Here is a 20,938-nt window from a genome sequence, read left to right on the forward strand (position 1 = left end):
ATAAAACAGATAAGAGTCTCAGACCAATCATTCATCAAAGGTCTCGCGCTTTGTAGAGTAAGTAGGTACTTACGGACCCCTGATGTACGGCAGTCATTGTCTTGTTTCTGTTTTGGATTGTTACTTTTACTTGCTTTTACTTTCTTTTCCAAAAATTTAATTCCTGTTGTAATCAGTTTTGCGCCCTTGATTTTCAAACTTATTAACACAGTAGGTATTAGGTACGCTTGTTCAGTTACTTTATAGTATAAAACTAGTCCATTATCTTTTCCAACGTCTCAAACTATCTCCATACCGAGCGTGAAGGTAACAGACAGACACTCTCTTTCACATAAGATATTAGTGAGGACGCTATTGACAAAAAGCCCATCACTTACGAGCTCTTTCCTTTTTCGAAATTAAGTAATTACTATAAAAATATTATTATACGCCCTACTCTCTATCGAAAAAACATTTTATAATTTATTATAAACTCTGTGTAAGGCTCATAAAATAGAAACAAAGCACAAGTACGAAATCACTTTTGCATTTATTAACAAAATCAAAAACATAATTAGTACACACATTATTTTTTTTATTTTATTTGGCGTGAGCTTTTTTTATATTGAGGATACACTAGGTACACCATAAATGGATAGGTGGATTATAAGTTATGATAAATATCATCGCGTTAGATCTCGTCTATGCATGAGGTACAGTCAAGAAACTGAATTACCTAACAGGGTGGAACTTATTCATGATCGATTTTATTATTATTTCTTTGGCAAAGGTTCCACCTTGGAATGTGATGCAGTTTATTTGACTGATCTCGTCTAGAGGTTGTTTGCGCATACATTTTAATTAAGTTCTGTACCTACTTTATCATAAAGATTTTTTTTGGAAATACTATGGTAATAATTCCGCATACCACATTTATTGCCAATGCAGTTCCGGTAGTGCTTTTATTGCCAGTGCAATATTACAAAATAGAGATTCATAAAACTTTAAAAATTAATACAATTTTAATAATACTTATGGCAGACCAGTCACTATAGGCACTTAATCATCTAATTCTCTATGCATATACTGAAGTACCTTGTTCCCCTTATTTAACTAGCACTGGAAAGGGTCAAATACTTTCTGCTCGAATGTTTCGGTAATGTGACTGGTCATTTTTAACCGACTTCAAAAAAGGAGGAGGTTCTATGTCCCGATGTTTGTATTTTTTATGTATGTTCACCGATTACTCAGTCAATTGTGGACCGATTCTTTTTACTGTCACATTAGGCTCCGAGAAATTAGGTACGACGACGAAAGAAGTACAGTAGAACAAATTGAATCATGACCCAGGGTACCTTTTAATAATCAATTTCGCTATGATTTCCTTGACTAAAGTGTGAGATGTCAACATGACATCAGTAGCACAAAGGTTCTACCCTGGGTCTTGATTCAATTTGTTCGACTGTACCTAAGCATGAGTAGGTAGGTACAATGAGGAGGGTTTTTCGACAGGCGAAATGTCGCTAAGTAGATGGCAGTACTAACGTGAGGTCCGTTAGACGTTTCAATCTTGCTTGGGATTGGCTCATTTAGATATTTATCCAATCACAAGCGTGACAGTGTTGTCAAACGGACCTCACGATACTAACGCCATCTAGCGATATTTCGCCTGTCGAATAAACCCTCACTGCGACTATAACGCGCGAGTCAAGAAATAATTTGGCCTTTCCGGTACCGACCGGTTATGTACGGAGAACAAGGGACAGAAGTCAATGTTTAAAAAAAAACCGGCCAAGTGCGAGTTGGGCTCGCGCACCGACGGTTTCGTACAAATTTGTAGGCATCTATGAATATACAGTTAGCAGATTCTTAGTTAGTCAGTTAGAGGGTTCTACTCTTCTACTATTTTAGATGGTCACTGAAAGAAAGAAACAGACAAAAATTCTTATTGGTAAAAGAGCTACCTTTATACCAGATTTTAAGTTTCTAGTACAACCGGAAGTACCTACCCCATAAGTTTTTCAGTTGCAGCAATTTGTATGGAAACACCTCTTTAATCTTGATATTTTGAGGTATTTTGATTGCGTTGACATAGAAGTTTAATTTAGTCACCGCTTTTAGGGGTAGCAGAAATACTAATATTTGATATTAATTTCACCTTGATATGTACCTACCTACCTCCAAGTGTTTCTGAGAAGGGTCTTGACAGACAGATGGAAAAACGGAGACAGACGGACAACAAAGTGATCCTATAAGGGTTCCGTTTTTTTTGAGGTACGGAAAGTAGTTACCATAATTCTCAATGGGTTTATACAAATATTATCTTATCATGTGCCTAGATGTCACTAAATTACAACTACAACTCCAAGACTGGAGGAAATCACTGATTTCCATGTTTAATAAAAAAAAACTGTCATTTATATCAAACTTTTCTCATTACTACGGCTTTACTCCCGCGGAGGAAAGAGAAATAGGCTAGATCCCTATTCCGCAGCAATTAATTAAATATATGTCTATCAAATGTCAAGTAGTAGTTTAGACGGTGCTTTCTCTGTCATTCCGTCAGTCATCGTACTGTTTTATAATAATAATAATAATATAATAATACGCAGGTAGAGATAACTTGGTTTTTCAGACATAATTTCATAGTATTTTTTTTATAACAATTACTTATTTTTTGCTTGAACTATCTATGTATAAGTTTGTATGAGTCAGTCTCGCACTGACCCGTGGCCGTATCGTCTAACGCTCTGGCGCTCGCTATCGCATTCGCCCTTACTTTCTACCCTCATCCGACACCGTGTGATAGAAAGAAGTGGTGTAAGCGATTGTGATTTTATGTTAGACAATACGGCCTCCGGTTATTTATTCTGCAAATCAATTCAGTTTCCGGCGCCATCGGCTTAGTCAAGACAATATAATTAAGGAAGATTGACGCACCTGTAACACAGCTTTTTAAAATACCACCATCATATGTAAAATTATAATCTGTATAATCTTAAATATTATCGGGATGGCTAGCAATGTGAGGGAGTGTCTTGCTTTTGTCACTCAGATCACTCACCCATTCAAATTAACCCATATTTAGTCTCTAAGCCGTTCTGGTAATAATGTTATAGGTACAAAATTTAGTACATAGCAAAACTACAAAACTGAGAATACACAAGCTTAATCCATTAACTGTCCACCAATGTAACACAATATTATTACAAAAAATAAGGATGGAACTTTGTTTGTCCGAGATCTTTGTCCCAAGATTTTGATGGGTATTAGTTTCCTTTGCTCAATATCTCTGAATAAAGAGAATAATATGACCCATAATTTTATGTAGTTTTCAAAAATGGACCACTAAGTAAAACACTTGCGCATGGAAAAACGAAAGAACATATTCTATCGTTTTTCGAAACTCTACGCTAAGAAATGTGACTTACATAATGTAAGATAGTATACATTAATGATTAGATCTCATGTAAAAAATGGAATACCAGCCCAACATCAAAGCAAATAGTGTTCTGAATTTTAATAAAAATGTTCTTAATAACAAAATTCTAAAGTTGTTATTCTTAATACAAGTGCAGTGCCGAATAGAGAGTTACTTTACTGCAGTAAAGAATTTGCTTTCTTCTTGTTATTATAAGATAACATTTTATCACAAGCCTTATACAAAACAATACACTATATTATAGCAACAATCATTGAACATTTTCTTTGGTACCTAATACAAATTTATTTAAGTGGCAAATGAGACTGGATTTATTATACAAAACTATGACACTTATGTGGCCAGGAAGCCCCCATCGATGGGCAATTCAACACCACTTATCATGCTGGACCTGTCACTTAGAAGAAAAACTACTGCATTCACAACTTCGGATACTTCTCCAAACCTAAAAACAAAAAGAAATATGTAATTGAAATTTGCATTTATGTTATGAAATCATTATAATATCATTTAAAAATACAACAGTAAAAAGACGCAAAGATAGCCTTAGTTTTGTATTGTTACTGTGGTGTTAAAGATAAGGGTGTGCAAATAAAAATTTACTAGCTTATTGCCCGCAACTTCATTTCACAACCAAATAACATCATAATCATAATCTTAATATTTTCACTTTACTTATTGTATGTATAAATGAAATCTTTACCTGTCTACCTATGATCATTATACATGTCACTGCATTAAAATATTGAAACTTCATTAAAAGTAATCACGGTCTACATCTCATACATAACAAATATTTTTAATAAGGTTAGTGTCCTTTAAAATTTATTTATTAATTATTATATCAGTGAACTCGAACTAACTTTAGTCACTCATAGTTATCACATCAAGGTTGAGTGAGCTGTCTACCTATAAACTTATATTGAATTACCTACTTATTCCATTTACTTTAACCTTGGAAAAAAGTATTTTAATACCAGTTGAGGAAACATTTGATTAAAAACAGAGTCCATACCACAGTGAGAAAAACACTTCCCTGACTTTATCATACATATTTTATAAACTGGTAGTATTTTGGGAATCTAATGCAAGAATAAGGCCACTTGTTTAATTAAATACAATTTGTGTGAATCAGTGGTGTGGCACTGTAACAAATCCATTCCCACTGGATTGCCTAAACTGTTAATGTTGGCTTGCCTAATGAAAACATGCACTTCATGCCACCAGTGTCAACTAAAAAATTACACTAAACTTAAAAAGTCTTGTTTAAATTTACATCTAGAGTTATACAGATTGACTATTACCTTCCCAAGGGGATCTTTGCCTTCATTTCATTTGCCCGAGCTGGGTCAGACCAACCAACTTTTGCCATCTCTGTCATAATGACAGTAGGATTAACAGCATTCACTCTGATACCCTTGGGTCCCAGTTCCAATGCCATAGCTCTCGTCAGAGCATCCAGGGCTGCTTTTGAGGCACTATAAATGGCATGATCTTTCAAAGCAGCCTGGAAACAAATGCATTATTGTATTTAAAATTTCAATATCATGATTGCAATAATATAAAATTGCCACCAGATAAGCTGAAACATATGTAATTCCAGCAATACCAGTGAGATAATGTATCAGTATAGTTTATCTTTTTCATAAACCTACTTAATCCTGTAAAAGTCAGATTACAAGATAGTAGGAGCATCTTGAAGTATTTGCAAAAAATATAATGTTGTTCCAACATTTACAACTTTTTTCTTCCTTCAATGAAGAGAAAGTTAATTTAGGATTTTTTTTAATATTTCCTCTTAAATCATTCATTTTCACTTCATTAGATGTTGAGAAAATTTAAATAGTATTACTTTGGAAACATTTCAATTTTAAAATAAAATTAAAACACTGGAAAATCATCAACTATCAATACAAAGTACTATAGAAAACTTTGTGATTGGTTAAATATCAAAATGAGCCAATCACAATCACAACTGCAATGCTGAACAGATCCCTTGATACTAATGATAATGATATCAAGTGATCTAATCTGTCAATAAACCCTTATTATAAGGATGCATACACACTCTAAATGCAGATAAAATATACCTATCCCACCCACAAAGATCACAGATCACATCCATAAAAATCTTACCTTAGAGGCTTGTGAAGATATATTAACTATTGATCCATGAATATTTTTCTCAATCATTTTCTTAGCAACTACTTGACTGATGTTGAGAACAGCCTTAACATTTATGTCAAATGTTCTGAAAACAAAGATATTTAAAAATAAACAAGTAGATTTCTATTATAGTTTATAAAACAGGGATAAATTTAGGAAATATTACTTCTCATGGCTAATACATATCATAAAACTGTGCAGAGCTGGGACTCATATAATCAATTATGCATTATTGTACTCTTAAGACTATGGCCCCTGTAAACTCGGTAAATTTTTCAATTTAAATAAATAAACTAAGTATAAAATAAATTTATGTTCTAGAACTGCTGGGTCACATACCTACATGATAAAAAAATCGTGATTCTCTTGCGACGTGGATCACATGGAGCAGATAGCATATTGAATGTTAAACTTAACACCTATTTAGTGCGCGTGTTCGAATTTACAAACATACCTGTCGAAATCATTTGGAGAGCATTCTAAAAATGGCTCACAGATTGCGACTGCTGCATTGTTTACCAGGGCATCGAAGGGCCCCAGCGAGTCTATAACTTGTCTAGTTTTATCCCAATCTGCTATGTCTAATTCCACAATGTCAATGGAAGGATATTCGCCGTGCAAAGTCTCCAAATGTGATTTGGTACGAGACACCGCAACTATATTAGCTCCGGCGCGCCATAATTCTATTGCTATTCCTCTTCCAATGCCTGAAAAATTTGTAAATTTAACCGAACTAATTTAATTACACGTGTAGTTAAATGAAAAAAAAATTACGTTCACGTACTAACCTTGTCCGGCACCGGTTACTAAAATTCTTTTTCCCTTAAATGCTATTTCCATTTTGATATCAAATTGACTTATATACTGACAACAACCTTCTGGATGGTAAAACTAAAAGAGCTATAATTATAAACTAGAATAGATGCATTAATATTATGTTCCAATCACTCGGCTAATAAGATTGACTGTGTGTGAGTGAAGTTGATTGAATGAAGTGAAGGTAGTGTCATGCAGTCATGCCATACGTTACGTCAATCAATCGGGTGACACTCTTTTTCGGGCCGGATAACACCGACGTTAAAATACCGGCCCTGTTTTTTGTATCCTCGCCTATAGAAACTGACAGAAGCTTCTATGTGTGTGTACACGAAAAACCAGGTCGGTATTTCCATCTCGGTATTATCCGGGCCGGAAAAGAGTCACCCAGCAACGTCACATTATTTTTTAAATTCATCCCTGGGACAGGCAGGTTCCTGCTAAGGTACTAAGCCTATACAGCTGAAAGTCTGGGACACAGTTGACGATTTGTAAATACAATTGGAAATCTCTGCCGAACAAAAAAAGATCCAATTATTTTAGCAATTACCGTAAAATCGCCTCCTGTATATTTAGAATACATTTTAACCTCTGCCTAAATGTACCTGAGTTAAGCTGAGCTTTATTTTAAGGAACCTTATTTTTCAATAGGTACATTTCCTGTCTTTCCCAGCTTACTAGCTTTTACTACACGTGATTGTAATGACCACACAACGATTGTCACTGATACAAATCTAGAGAGGGGACACACATATTTCCACTGTCGATAAACTATTGAGTGAATGAATAAGTGAATGATTTGTTATATCATGGTTTCGCATTTAAAGGAAATCCTGTATCTTTCTGGAGTAAATCGCTATTGTTGCCTTTATAATTCCCATGCATTCCGCCTGAAAGACGGTATTATGAGCTTCCAGCTCTCACCACCTTATGGACGGTGTTTTTTTTTGTTTTGAAGTAAAAGTTTATTAAACCCCATATAAATGTTATTTTATTACCTTATCTAAAATTCACTAGATCATATAACGAGATAACTAGACAATGTGATTATTTGGTACCTGTTGTATTACTTTGGATACCTATGCTAACGATTAATGAACACAACTATCCAAAGATATCATGTACCTATGTAAAAATGTTGCTATCTATAAAGCTTATGATAAAGCCTAGAATCAATTTTCATTAGAAAAACTCTTAACACTTAAAACCTCAATATAGCAATCTTATGTTCTATTTAAATTTATCGGAAATGACTGAATGTATGAACGATTAAATGCTCGACATTCTTATCGATATGGCCCCAGCTCTAATGAGGGCTATCGCGTATGAATTCGCCACTAGAGGCGCTAGTGTAGCGTGAGGTCTCCGAAATGTCAAATCTCAGTTTTAGGGTGAGCTACGCGGGTTTATTTATAATTAGAATAATTTTGTGAATATTTTGCAATATCTGAAATTAATTATGGCAAATATGCGTTCCGGGGCAATGAATGTCTGTGTTTTGAGACAGTTTTGTCTTTCGGAAACCTTTGTCCTCCCTTTTTTCCGAACAAAACGGGGAATATGCAACACTGTGGCCTGAGACTGTGGCATGCTCGATATATTTAACCCCCGACGCAAAAAGAGGGGTGTTATAAGTTTGACCGCTATGTGTGTCTGTGTATCTGTCTGTGGCACCGTAGCTCTTAAACGGGTGGACCGATTTGAATGCGGATTTTTATTTGAAAGCTGGTTTTCTAGCGATGGATCTTAGACATGTTTTATCAAAATCGGTTCAGCCGTTTCAAGATCATCAGCTCTTTTGTTCGCTGCGGTAGGAATCTTAGACGCATAATGGGTATTTATTTATTTTACTTTCAAACATATTTTTGACCTAAAATTTGAAACACCCATGTATGCTATATAACTATGCAAGATTATGGAATTCTCGGCCTGATGCTGCAGCCAGGATATCCAGAACACTAGTAGGTACACTCTTAATAAAACTATAGCAGATATATCGTGTTTGGATTCGTTTTGATCAGTATTTGATTCTACATACAATGCAATGGTGGCAACAGGATGAGCTGATGCTGCAGCCAGGATATCCAGCACACTAGTACACTCTATAAAAAATAATAGCACATATGTCGTGTTTGGATTCGTTTTGATCAGTAATTGATTCTTCATACAATGCAGTGGTGGCAACACGACGAACTGATGCTGCAGCCAGGATATTCAGCACACCAGTATACTCTTGAAAAAATAATAGCAGATAATATAAACTAAAGTACGTATGTTGTATTTTTTAAAGTATTAACCTTAGTGGTCCCCCGACACCGACGACGCTTAGATAAAAAAAAATATTACTACTTATACTAAATTAACTTAGGCTAATTTTGCGAGAAATCAGCATAGTCCGCATCCTCGCGGGATAGGGATAAACGAATTCTTCGCAGATGAAGTCGCGGGCAACAGCTAGGTAGTGCATAATTATTTTTTACTTTTTAGTTGTCTTTTTTGGCGGTGTTTTTTGTTGGCGTTTTTTAGGGCGTTTTCTTATTTTTGTTGGCTTTTTTTTATGGTACAGTTTTAAGTTGTATTAAAGATGATTTTAATCTAAACTTTATTTTCACACCCGTAATAACAGACTTTGAAAGCCATACTTAAAAACCTCACGCAACAGTGAGCCCTCATTGCTTTTACTTTGTTGTCTTTGTGTGACGTACAAATGTCATGTCCAGACAAGAAGTTATTTACCGTGTGCATGCAAGTTAGGTACTGTTGTATTTATGAATTCGGTTTGTGTGCGTGTGTACAAACATTGTGCTTTTTTCATTAGTTGTAAAATTGCATATGTGGGACTGCATCGCCCCCTCCGCGAGTTTTTCCAGAAAAAATGATTAGCAACCGGTGAGCGATACCTCTCCGTTCTAGATAAATACTCAAAGACCGTCCCTCACTCTCGTTTTAAATAATACAAGCGTTAGCGGGACGGCAAGACACTATGTTCGAATTTTGCACTTTGTCATCGATGTTATTTTCTATGCAATCCTCGTCCGCGGAAACTTCGGTGTGTTCACTAACAACCATAAGAGCGTTTTCAGATTATCGATCGATATCGGTACCACGCAGCACATGCTGAGGACCTGGGTTTGATTCCCAGCGCTGGTCTCTTTTTCTGGTTTTTCTGTGCATCTATGTTTCAGTTTGTATTTTCGATATTATGTTAGATATCACAATATCTATTTTCTATTTATATTTTTCGTTACGTTGAAGAGTAAATACAAACATACATCCAAAGTTACATTTTTTATTGAATCACTACCTGTCAAGCAAGAACGCATTCTCTCGGCAGCCGGTCTTTAAGTTTATTTACTATTTATTATTAAAATATGACAAAAAATAAAAATCTACTTACTTACACATTTTTTTCGCGCCGTACCTATTTGTATTTGTGCAGTATTTTAGAACTCAGATTTAATTTTAACTTCCCCCCTTCCCCTTCCCGCCCCTGTAACGCATCGTAAGTTTTTAACCAAAAAAAAATTGCGTTACGTAATACTTGAACGCTCCCAGTACAATACGATCTTCCATCTCGTTTCATGTCAAACCTGTGTAATAGTACATTGTGTCTTAAGGGCGGTAAACAAGGAATTACGAACGAGAGTCTATTAGAAGCCCGAAGTCGAAGACTGAGGGCTTTAATGAGTCGATGGTCGTAATTCTAGTACCGCCCGTGCGACATACAATGTTTTTCATCACATTTGCGAGTAAAATTGTATATTTGCAAAAGAAAAACTAATATTTTTTCAAAAATTGCCGATACCGCTGACTACGCTCTTGCAACGCCAGCCTCCGCGCCGCCCTACCCCAGCCTGACCATGCGCGCGCCGCGCTCCTGCAGGCGCTGCAGCGCGCCATGCAGTATCACACTCATTTACCGACCTTGGGCTTCATGACATGAAAATTAGTACGGGCAATGACTCATTTACCGACCACGGGCTTCATGACAAGCACATTAAGGTCGAGTGTTTTATTTGGGGGGTTGCAACCAAGGTAGCCTGCATGTTACGACACTGTTTACGAGCAAGTGTGATGAATAATAATGTTTCCTATTCCCGCATAGCAAATTTAAGTAAGGGATATCCTCCGTCCAACCGTATAGAGACCAACAAAATCTGACGACATTTGTCACCACTATGACAAAGTACTAATACCACCATTTATTGAATCAGGCGTTACATATCAATGAAAATTGAATAATTTGTGTTCACACTTAAAATCCCCGCATTTTCCCCGCATTGAAGCTCTCCCCACACATTTGAACATTTCCGAATTGGCAACACTGCGGGGCGCCCACGCATCTCGCCGCGCCGGTTGGTTGGTAGTCACTAGTCAAAGTAGTATTCGTTTGAAGGTATTAGAGAGAGAGAGAGAGAGAGAGAGAGAGAGAGAGAAATAAAAGAAACATTCCTGATTAAAGACTGGGGTATTAGATAGACAGCACAGCAACTCTCTCATTATTTTGTACGATGTAATAGGGGTACTTGAAATTAAAATCATCAAATCGTTCCAGGTGGATTTTTTAAATTTCTCTGGATAATGGTCAACTTTCTCTTTTCTCTTCAAGCAGTAAAACAGGTACAGACCCATTTGGCATCTTCAACAGAAACGAGCCTAAAACCATTGAGTCTGTATTTCTATTAAAGTACAATAGTACATTACACACATTAAGGTACAGTAGGTAGGTACATTGTATACATGTAGGTAAGTAGTAAGGTACACGTGATTAGCAAGCTAAGAATCCACCATCGATTGGAAGCTCGACGCCGTTGATCATGCTGGCTTTGTCGCTGAGCAGGAAGCATACGGCGTTCACCACTTCCGATACCTCGCCGAATCTGGGAAAAACGAGGATGTATGTAAAAAATAGTTGCCTATGTAGATGCGCAGTGCCCTTAGTGTAAGTTTACGGTTACGAAATACGTCTCGACCGCGTTCGCGTTAAAATCTAAATTTGTATGCACACGAACAGCGCCTCTAGCGGAAAGTTTGCGATGTTCGTGTTTCCATACAAATTGAGATTTTAACGCGAACGCGATCGAAACGTATTTTGTAGCCGAAAACTTACACTAAGGGTACCGAATATTAATGCTTTGCGAACTTGGCTGACGTAATGCCGTAACGTCTCAAGCTTGATTGGTCACGCCTCCTTTAACTTTAAAACGCTGACAAAGTCTATTTACCTGCCAAGGGGTATTTTCGAGAGCATGCCCTGGGCCTTCTGCGGGTCAGACCACCCCAGGCGACCCATCTCCGTCATGATAACGGTGGGGTTGACGGCGTTGACGCGGATGTTGTGAGGGCCTAGTTCCAGCGCCATGACTCGAGTCATCGCGTCGATAGCTCCCTTGGTCGCACTGTATGTGACGTGTCCCCACAGAGCCGCCTGTTTACAGAAATGTCCATAATGCTAAAATAAAAAATTGTACTTCACTAAATATATTACCTGAAAAAAATGGGGATTCTTGGCGTCGGCGGTCTCTGATTGTGGAGCGCCGGATCAGACCATCCACCACATAGTGGAGGAGTGCCCCAACAAGTGTTTTGCGGGAGGCATGAGCGACTTGCTCGAGCTTACGGCGGGTGCTAGGGATTGGCTACTTAATTTAGACATTAGGTTGTAGTTTTGTTTTTTTGTAATTTTCTAAATATAAGCGGGAAATAAAGCCATACGAAATAATAATAATAATATATTTACAAATACCTAATGATCGTTATCAGTGCATGACTTGGATCCGTATATATATACCTAAACTTGGAAGATTCCGTTATAAAATACGAAATCCTTAGAAAAATATAACTTAATTTTTTCGTAATGGCTACGGAACCCTATTTTGAGCATGTCCGACCTGCTCTTGGCCGGTTTTTAATATGTTTATACACACCAGTCGCTAGTTGCTCTAGCGACTTACGACTTGCTGTGTAAGCGGCGATACACAAGCGGGTCACCAGTTGTTGCAACGAATCCAATGTCGACTATTACCTACTAATTATGTACAGATCACGTCGTATTGCCATGTCGCACTGCCACGTCGTACTACTACGTCGCACCGCTACTTGACACTGCTAAGATTCGTGCGAGTTGCGCTCGTGATTTGTATGGTCATCTCAGCAAACGAAACGCTATGCTAGCAATGTGATTATTTGTTATTACTGTTTAGGTATGTACAGTCAAAGAAACGGAATCGGCTGCCAGGTTGGAACCTTTACGCTATAAATATCATGTTAAGAAAAGGGATATAATGAGAAAAAAATCTTTATCTAAGCCAAGTTCAAGCCAACAGAACTGGCAAGCAAAGATATGTAGTTGGGTAAATATAAAGGAATAAATCAGAAACCAGTATTTTTTATCATTTTATTATATTTTTTTCATTAAATTATTTCTGTACAAAAAGTAATGATATTCCTCCAAAACATAAATGTGAAATGAGAGCCAAGTTCAATATTATGATATATTATTCGACTGGATGGCAAACCAGCAAGTGGGTCTCCTGATGGGAAGAGATCATCACCGCCCATAAACATCTGCAACACCAGGGTATTGCAGATGCGTTGCCAACCTAGAGGCCTAAAGATGGGATACCTCAAGTGCCAGTAATTTCACCGGCTGTCTTACTCTCCATATGCCTTGATTGTTGACTTTAACCACAAAAGAAGTGAGATCTAAATGGGTGCTAAGTGCTAAGGTGCCAAGTTCAAACGTCAGTCCTGAAATGTATTTATAACAATATAAAATATTTTATGACAACTTAAAACATAGTTTCTTCTTATAACTTAGGATAATATATTGAAGTCTAAGGTCGGACTTGGTTAGTTTTTATATACGAATTAAATTATAGGTAGCCTTTGCAAGTTTAAAGCTGTAAGCTCTTATTTTATTCTTCCGAAAATCTGGCTTGCTGGTAGGGACTAGCCATCGAACATAGGGCTCCTCCATGACTGTTTTAGTAGGTACTTAATAAATTCGTATATGAGAACTAGCCAAGTCAGACCTTAGTCTTCAATATATTATCCTAAGTTATAAGAAAAAATGATATTTCAAGATGTCATAAAATATTTTATATTGCTATAAATAAATTTCAGGACTGACCATTGAACTTAGCACCTTGGCACATGGCACCCATTTAGATCTCACTTCTTTTGTCGTTAAAGTCAACAATCAAGGCAGTATCATAATATTGAACTTGGCTCTCATTTCACTCATCATTTTTATGTTTTATGTTTTTATAGATTATCATCTTATTCTTCCATCTCCATTTTGCCAACGGATTTCCAGGCGGGGGGAGCGTCTTCACCCTTATGTAGTTAGTGTTTCGTTACCCCACATAAGCCCGCACGAAGCAGAATAATAAGGAATGGAATTCGCTCCCGTTGTCTGTATTTCCGGATAAATACAATCTAGGGCTCTCTAAGGCTAGAGTGAATAAGTATATAGGCTGTTACTGAACCAGTGAGATACACCTTTAACCTCATCTGTACTTAACATCAAGTGAGAGGGGTCAATCACGGTCAGTTTTATGTCAAAAAAATAATGAAAAAAAATCCGCTGGTGAGCGATTCAGTTTCTCGACTGTAGATGCGTCTGCTAAAAAGAGAGGAAAATAGGACGCACTCATGCCTCGCCCAAATATGTATATTTACTCCGGGATACATCAAGTACTCTGAGAAATATTACGGAATAATCCTTTTTAAAATAAAGGTTTACCTTCGACGCCTGAGAAGAGATGTTGACAATGGACCCTCCAGATTTAGCATCAATCATTTTCTTTGCAATCACTTGGCTCACATTTAGGACAGACTTTACGTTGACATTCATTAACCTGTAGAAAATTTAGTATTATAAGAATTTAACGCCTTCTAACTAGGTAGTATAAAAACTAATACATGCACTTTAGGAGAGTACCCAGGATAAGAAAAAGAACCCACAGCCGTAGAAAATGTAAAAATCTCAACGGAAATCAACGGAGCCAGAGCTTTATCGGAGCTTTAAATAACTTGAAAAAGATGACCCTTGTTTATATCAAAAAAAAAGAAACCAAGTTCCATTAGATTATAGCTTTACAAGAGTGCCCCTGTAGATAAATCGACTCCTTAAACTGTTCTACTCACAAAAAATACTTACAGATCAAAGTTATCCGAAGTAGTGGTGAGAAAATCTTCTGTGAGGCCTAGAGCTGCGTTATTGACGAGACAGTCAAAGTGGCCTAGAGTCTCCAGCACTTTGCGTGACTCGTCCCAGTTGGCCAGATCCAAAGCCACCGTGGTAATGGAAGGGTACTCCTTCTGCAGAGAATCCAGGTACGACTTGGTCCTGGAGATAGCTACCACTTCGGCGCCGGCACGCCATAATTCCACTGCTATTCCTCTACCGATTCCTAACATTAATATGAAATATTAGTGTAACTTGTAACGTAATTTAATGTCGAACAAAGACGTCCACTGCTAGACATAGGCCTCCCCCAAGGCTCTCCACTCAGGGCGGTCTTGTGTTTTCCGCATCCACCAAGATCCCGCGATCTTGACCAGGTCGTCGCTCCATCTTGTTGAAGGCCTACCGACAGCACGTCTCCCGGTCCGCGGACGCCATTCGGAAACCTTCCGACCCCACCGGTCATCAGTCCTACGAGCAATGTGCCCCACACACTGCCACCAGTTTCGCAATTCTTCGGGCTATGTCGGTAACCTTACTTCTACGAGGGCGACACTGAAAGTTTTTAGAACTGGCCACTTGTAAACAATATAATAAAAAAGTAAGTTTAAATTTTGAAAATGGAAGTCTTTGCCGATATTATTGAGTATGTATTCCATTCATTTGTCATTTGTTTTACGATTTGGCGGCTAATTGAAAATTGTCTGTGTCACGTCAACATGAATTTAACGCGAGAAAATTTTCGTGCAAGGATTTTTTAAGACTTTCGATGTCATTTAAGTCAACAAGAAAGCTATGATAGACCTCGATTAGCCTTTCATGATGAAGCCCCATCTCATGCGACCATTTACAACTGGTTTAATGAGTTTAAACGTGGTCGCACTAATCTCACCGATGATCTGCGTGAGGGACGGCCTTCTACGGCGACGACTGAAAATAACATCAGTGTTGTGCGGCGTATGACTGACAAGACTGGCAAAAGAGTGACGTATCAGCAGATTCGGACAAGCTTAGGCATCGGTATGAGTCAAGTGCATAAAATCCTTCATGAACATTTGTCGGTCAGGAAGCTTTGCGCTAGGTGGATACCTCATAATTTGACCGAGGCCCAAAAACTCCGTCGGGTTGATTGGTGCCGTCAAATGATTCAAAGATTTAACGGAGGTGACTCAAATGCTGTTTTCGACATACTTACGGGTGACGAAAGCTGGGTTTACTGTTATAATCCAGAAACCAAGAGACAGTCTGCTCAATGGGTGTTTCCTTTCGAGGAGTTGCCAACTAAAGTGAAGAGAGGTCGAAGCGTGGGAAAAAAGATGGTGGCCTCGTTCTTCGGAAGGACATGCGACAATTGTTTTAGAGGATCAAGAAACAGTTACTGCAGAGTGGTACAATAACAATTATTTGCCACTTGTATTGGAAAAAGTTCGGGAGAAACGACCTCGAAGTAGGATCCTTCTTCACCACGACAACGCCTCGTCGCACACCGCCAGGCGAACGATCGACTAGGTATTTAGTGACGTCAGACGTGGAATTATTGGGTCACCCGCCGTATAGCCCCGACCTCGCACCTTGCGATTTTTATTTATTCCCGAAAATAAAAGAAAAACTTCGAGGAAAACTTTTTATGAACACCGAGGAAGCAGTGGGTGCGTTTCAAAAGGCCGTCGAAGAGACCCCTAAGGACGAGTGGGCTAAGTGCTTTTCTCAGTGGTTCCATCGGATGCAGCGGTGTATTGATGTGAATGGACACTATTTTGAAAAGACATAATAAAACTAATAACTTGCTAGTTTGCTCAGTTTTTGATTTTCTAAGAACTTTCCGTTTGACCCTCGTACACTGCGGATATCATCATTTCTGATTCTATCCCGCAGAGAAACCCCGAGCATAGCCCTCTGAGTGACTTTGATTTCTTCATGAGGCCCATCGTTAGCGCCCACGTCTCAGATCCGTATGTCATCACTGGCAACACACACTGATCAAATACTTTTTAACTTCAAACACTGCAGTAATATGGATGAAAAGACACTGCGAAGGTTCCCGAACGCTGCCCAGCCGAGTCGTTTTCGACGAGTGATCTCTTTCTCGAAGTTAGACCTACCTAGCTGGATCGTTTGTCCCAGGTATACAATGTCGTCAACAACTTCGAGCGCAGAGCCTCCGACTATTACGGGAGCTGGCACAACATGGACATTAGACATGACTTTCGTCTTGTCCATGTTCATTTTCAGGCCAACTCGGTCGGACACTGCTGAGGTCAGCGAGCATAGCACTGAGGTCCTCCATGGAACCTCGTCGGCGAATCGAAGGTGAGTGAAGTACGCGCCATTAATGTTAATGCCTCGTCCTTTCCAGTCCAAAACCTTAAAAGCATCCTCCAATGCAGCGGTGAACAGTTTCGGAAAGATCACATCTCCTTGTCTGACTCCCCGCTGCAAAGGAATAGGCTTCGTGCTCTGGTACTGTAGTCGGACGGACATAGCGGCGTTTTCGTACAGGTACTTCAATACTTCGATATACCGGTAGTCAACTTGGCACCGCTGGAGAGCCTGCAGCACAACCCAAGTCTCGATCGAATCGAAGGCTTTCTCGTAGTCCACAAATGCAAGGCAAAGGGGCCTCATACTCTTCGGTCTTCTGTATAACCTGCCGGAACGCATGTATGTGGTCTACGGTACTATAGCCTTTTCGGATGCCGGCTTGTTCGGGAGGTTGGAAGTCGTTAAACCTGCGTGCGAGACGATTTGTGATGACCCTGGAAAACAGCTTGTAAACATGACTCAGAAGTGAGATGGGTCTATAGTTTTTCAGCAATGTGTTATCCCTTTTTTTACCCGACTGCGAAGAAGGAGGAGAATAAAAACAAGTGGAAGTGCTAGGTGCAGCGTTGCGTGCCACACACAAGTAAGCGGGGCGGTACCTACGCTTACTCGATGACGTAGGTTAGTAGGTAAGTTATTTTTCCTGCTATCATTTTTACATTCCAGAATTGAGCAATACGACATAATGAGGGCTATCGTTTTTTGTCTCACTAGATGGCGCACTGTTGCGTGAGGTTTTTAAGTATGGCTTTCAAAGTCTGTTATTACGGGGGTGAAAATAAAGTTTAGATTAAAATCATATTTAATACACCTTAAAACCGTACCATAAAAATATCGAGCATGCCACAGTGTTGCATAGTCCCCGTTTTGTTCGGAAAAAAGGGAGGACAAAGGTTTCCGAAAGACAAAACTGTCTCAAAACACAGAACATTCATTGCCCCGGAACGCATATTTGCCATAATTAATTTCAGATATTGCAAAATATTCACAAAATTATTCTAATTATAAATAAACCCGCGTAGCTCACCAAAAACTATGAGATTTGACATTTCGGAGACCTCACGCTACACTTGCGCCTCTAGCGGCGAATTCATACGCGATAGCCCTCATTACTGTAAAACAAGGAATGTCGAGACACTACTAAACGTAATCATACTCTACGCAATGTTAAACACGATTGGCAACGAGTAAACGTACCTCCGCTCCGCTTACTTGTGGCACGCACGCTGCACCTACATAGCACTTCCACTTGTTTTTATTCTTCCGTGGTTTTATTCATGACGAAAATGTTACGTTCTTAGTCTACGTGGTCTTAGTTCTATGCTTTTTCCGCATAGAAGGTGGCGCCATTCTATTTATTCCAGTTTGTGTATGGACCATTTCGCCGATGCGATTTTTTATATCTGTGTCTGGTTGGAAATAAATAATTACCGCGAAAACTTTGAAATTGTTGTAGAGCGTAAATCAGAAACGATTAAAATAAATTGATTATTCTCACAATGTCGGTCAAGTGATAGTGAAAATTATGATGTCGAGCAAAGAGCAAAAGACATAACTGATAATCTTTTGCCGCCGAAATCTAGAAAGATTTACTTGTTTAAAAACCTATGAAAGTTTTATGCACTGGAGGAATAAGAAACGCATTAATTCTTTACAGATTACTATTTTTTTCTCGCTCGAAAAAGTAAAAGGAATATAATAAATATAAACACTAACTAAAAAAGTTTACTTTCAAGTTTGTACATTCTATTGCACCATTGTATCAATGTATAAAAAGGACTTTAATTATCCAATATTTTAAATAAGCACTAGCCAGCACTATAAGAAAGTATGCAATTAATAATAATATCTTGTGTTTTACTAAAATTATTATGTTGACTATGTTTAGCTAAGTTTAATTTAGCACCGACACTAGGTCATATTTAATTTAATAATAGCATTTTGCAGTGCCCTTACAGGGTTTGATTCAATATTTTGTATTGTTTCAAAGAAAATAAATGAGTTTGAGTTTGAGTATTCAATATAATAAAAATAAAGCTATCTTGTGGAAAATATATATATTAATATTATAATATTTTTGGTTACAAAAAACCTCCTGGCCTTAATTTTTTCGTCGAAATCATTTTTGTATGTTTGTGTAATGGCTATCTACACCTAGTGTCCTTTTTAGGGTTCCGTAGCCAAAATGGCAAAAACGGAACCCTTATAGTTTCGCCATGTCAGTCTGTCTGTCTGTCCGTCCGCGGCTTTGCTCAGGGACTATTAATACTATAGAAAGCTGTTATTTTGCACGAATATATACGTAAACTATGCCGACAAAATGGTACAATAAAAGTTAATAAAATTTTTTTTGAGTACCTCCCATAGACGTAAAATGGGGGTGATTTTTTTTCTCATCCAACCTTGTAGAAAACCTTAAAACCATCAGGGGTTGCTAAAACGATTTTTGATTCAGTGATTTGTTTGCACAATATTCAACTTTAAAGTGCAAATTTTCATTAAAATGTAAACCGGTGGGTGGAAAAATTTGAAAAAAATCAGGACGGTAGTAAGTATATCAAACTTACAAGGAAACTATAACGGTTAACTTTTCTTGAGATTTATTAGTAGTTTAAGAGTAAATAGCAGCCTAAGGTATAAAATATACCTAAACTTGGTGGAATATTCCGTACCAAATACCAAATCCTTAGAAAATATTACTTAATGTTTTCGTATGGCTACGGAACCCTATTTCGGGCGTGTCCGATACGCTCTTGGCCGGTTTTTCAATCCTCAGATAGACAACCGTCTACAGATAAACAACTATCTGTCGACTAAATATCGACGCATAGGAAACACTCAAACATAACAAAATAAATCTTACTTAGGTATAATTTATCTGCTGTGACTACCAAAAATGAAACGCGGTGTGACAGGTGCCTATTTGGTGCGTTACGAAATTATACCTACCGTAGAAATTAGAGCCGTAAATTATACTAATTATAATTGAGATATAAAATAAGTGATTATCTTGTGTATTTACCTTGACCAGCACCGGTTACTAGAACCCTTTTGTTCTTAAAAGATATCTCCATTTTCTTTATTTGACCAATAAAGCAATAAACACAACCAAAGCCGTCGATATCGTTCAGTTTACTAAAGCTACGAGCGAAAATTCGATATGAAATAAATTATGAGATAAACTGTGATACGACAAGTGACAAGTAAACAACTTGTGGTTATATAATACTACGACGGGGTATTAGTGATTTTTATAGAATTTAAATAACACCGCAATGGTAGCACATTTTATCACATGACCTCGACCACGGCTGATCGTTTGCAGTTCATATTCTCTTGATAAGTCGACTCTACTAATTTATATTCTGGCGTGGTTTTTATCGGTGCGCACTACTAAGAGCTGGTTTACTGGCCGGCCTGACAGCTTTGCCGGAATAGCAAAGTGCCACATGCTTATAGGGGGGCGGGGGGAGGGGGCGAGTGGGCCTGGACGCCTACTAGGTATATTACAATATATTTTAAGCTAGCCTCTTAACTATTATATGTGCTTCCCCGGGACTCAGACCATCTGTATACCGAATTTCATCTAAATCGGTTCAGCGGCTTAGAAGTGATGAGGTAACAAACAAACAAACAGATTTATAAACTTTCGCATTTATAATATTAGTGGGATTACCCTTTTAGTAGGCTGTGATACGCTGTTCGCCGATTTAACTTTATTTTAGACTTAAGCACTTGAACAAACAACTACATGTTTAACATGCAGTTCATCCGCTGTTTATTGTTTAATTTTAGGTATATCGTGCTTTATGGGTGCCTAACTCTACATTTGTTTCAGGTCTCAATATTATACCTACCTACTTTATGTAAGCAATAAGTAAGATGAAAACTCACAAAAAACTTTGGTTTCAAGAACGTTAGTAGTCTGTATCAAGTCCTGTCAATTAATTATGCCATAGATACTCTTGAACAAGCTTGGCGAATTTTCAAAGGCCTCTTTGTTATACAGTCATGCAGCAAAA

General features: G+C 38.0%; 2 protein-coding genes across 3 annotated transcripts; both read right to left on the reverse strand.

The window, feature by feature from the left end:
* Positions 1–510: 510 nt before the first annotated feature.
* Positions 511–6,596, reverse strand: LOC141429032 (D-erythrulose reductase). The gene is made up of 5 exons (XM_074089178.1): positions 6,376–6,596; positions 6,042–6,294; positions 5,558–5,672; positions 4,726–4,928; positions 511–3,866 (listed from the first exon to the last, which is right to left on the reverse strand). Exons 1-5 carry the CDS (start codon positions 6,425–6,427, stop codon positions 3,755–3,757), a joined length of 735 nt encoding a protein of 244 aa, XP_073945279.1. The 5' UTR covers positions 6,428–6,596; the 3' UTR covers positions 511–3,754.
* Positions 6,597–11,063: 4,467 nt separating this feature from the next.
* LOC141429031 (L-xylulose reductase-like) lies at positions 11,064–20,230 on the reverse strand. 2 transcript variants are annotated; one of them, XM_074089176.1, is made up of 5 exons: positions 19,939–20,230; positions 14,568–14,820; positions 14,151–14,265; positions 11,629–11,855; positions 11,064–11,283 (listed from the first exon to the last, which is right to left on the reverse strand). In XM_074089176.1, the coding sequence occupies exons 1-5, from the start codon at positions 19,988–19,990 to the stop codon at positions 11,172–11,174; spliced, it is 759 nt and encodes a 252-aa protein (XP_073945277.1). In that variant the 5' UTR covers positions 19,991–20,230; the 3' UTR covers positions 11,064–11,171. The 2 variants fall into 2 exon arrangements, with proteins under 2 accessions (XP_073945277.1, XP_073945278.1); XM_074089177.1 differs by having other exon boundaries at positions 11,629–11,831; positions 19,939–20,221.
* Between the last annotated feature and the right edge of the window lie 708 nt (positions 20,231–20,938).

This window comes from Choristoneura fumiferana, chromosome 6 (genome assembly GCF_025370935.1).
Source record: "Choristoneura fumiferana chromosome 6, NRCan_CFum_1, whole genome shotgun sequence".
In the NCBI taxonomy this organism is placed as follows: Eukaryota; Metazoa; Arthropoda; class Insecta; order Lepidoptera; family Tortricidae; genus Choristoneura; species Choristoneura fumiferana.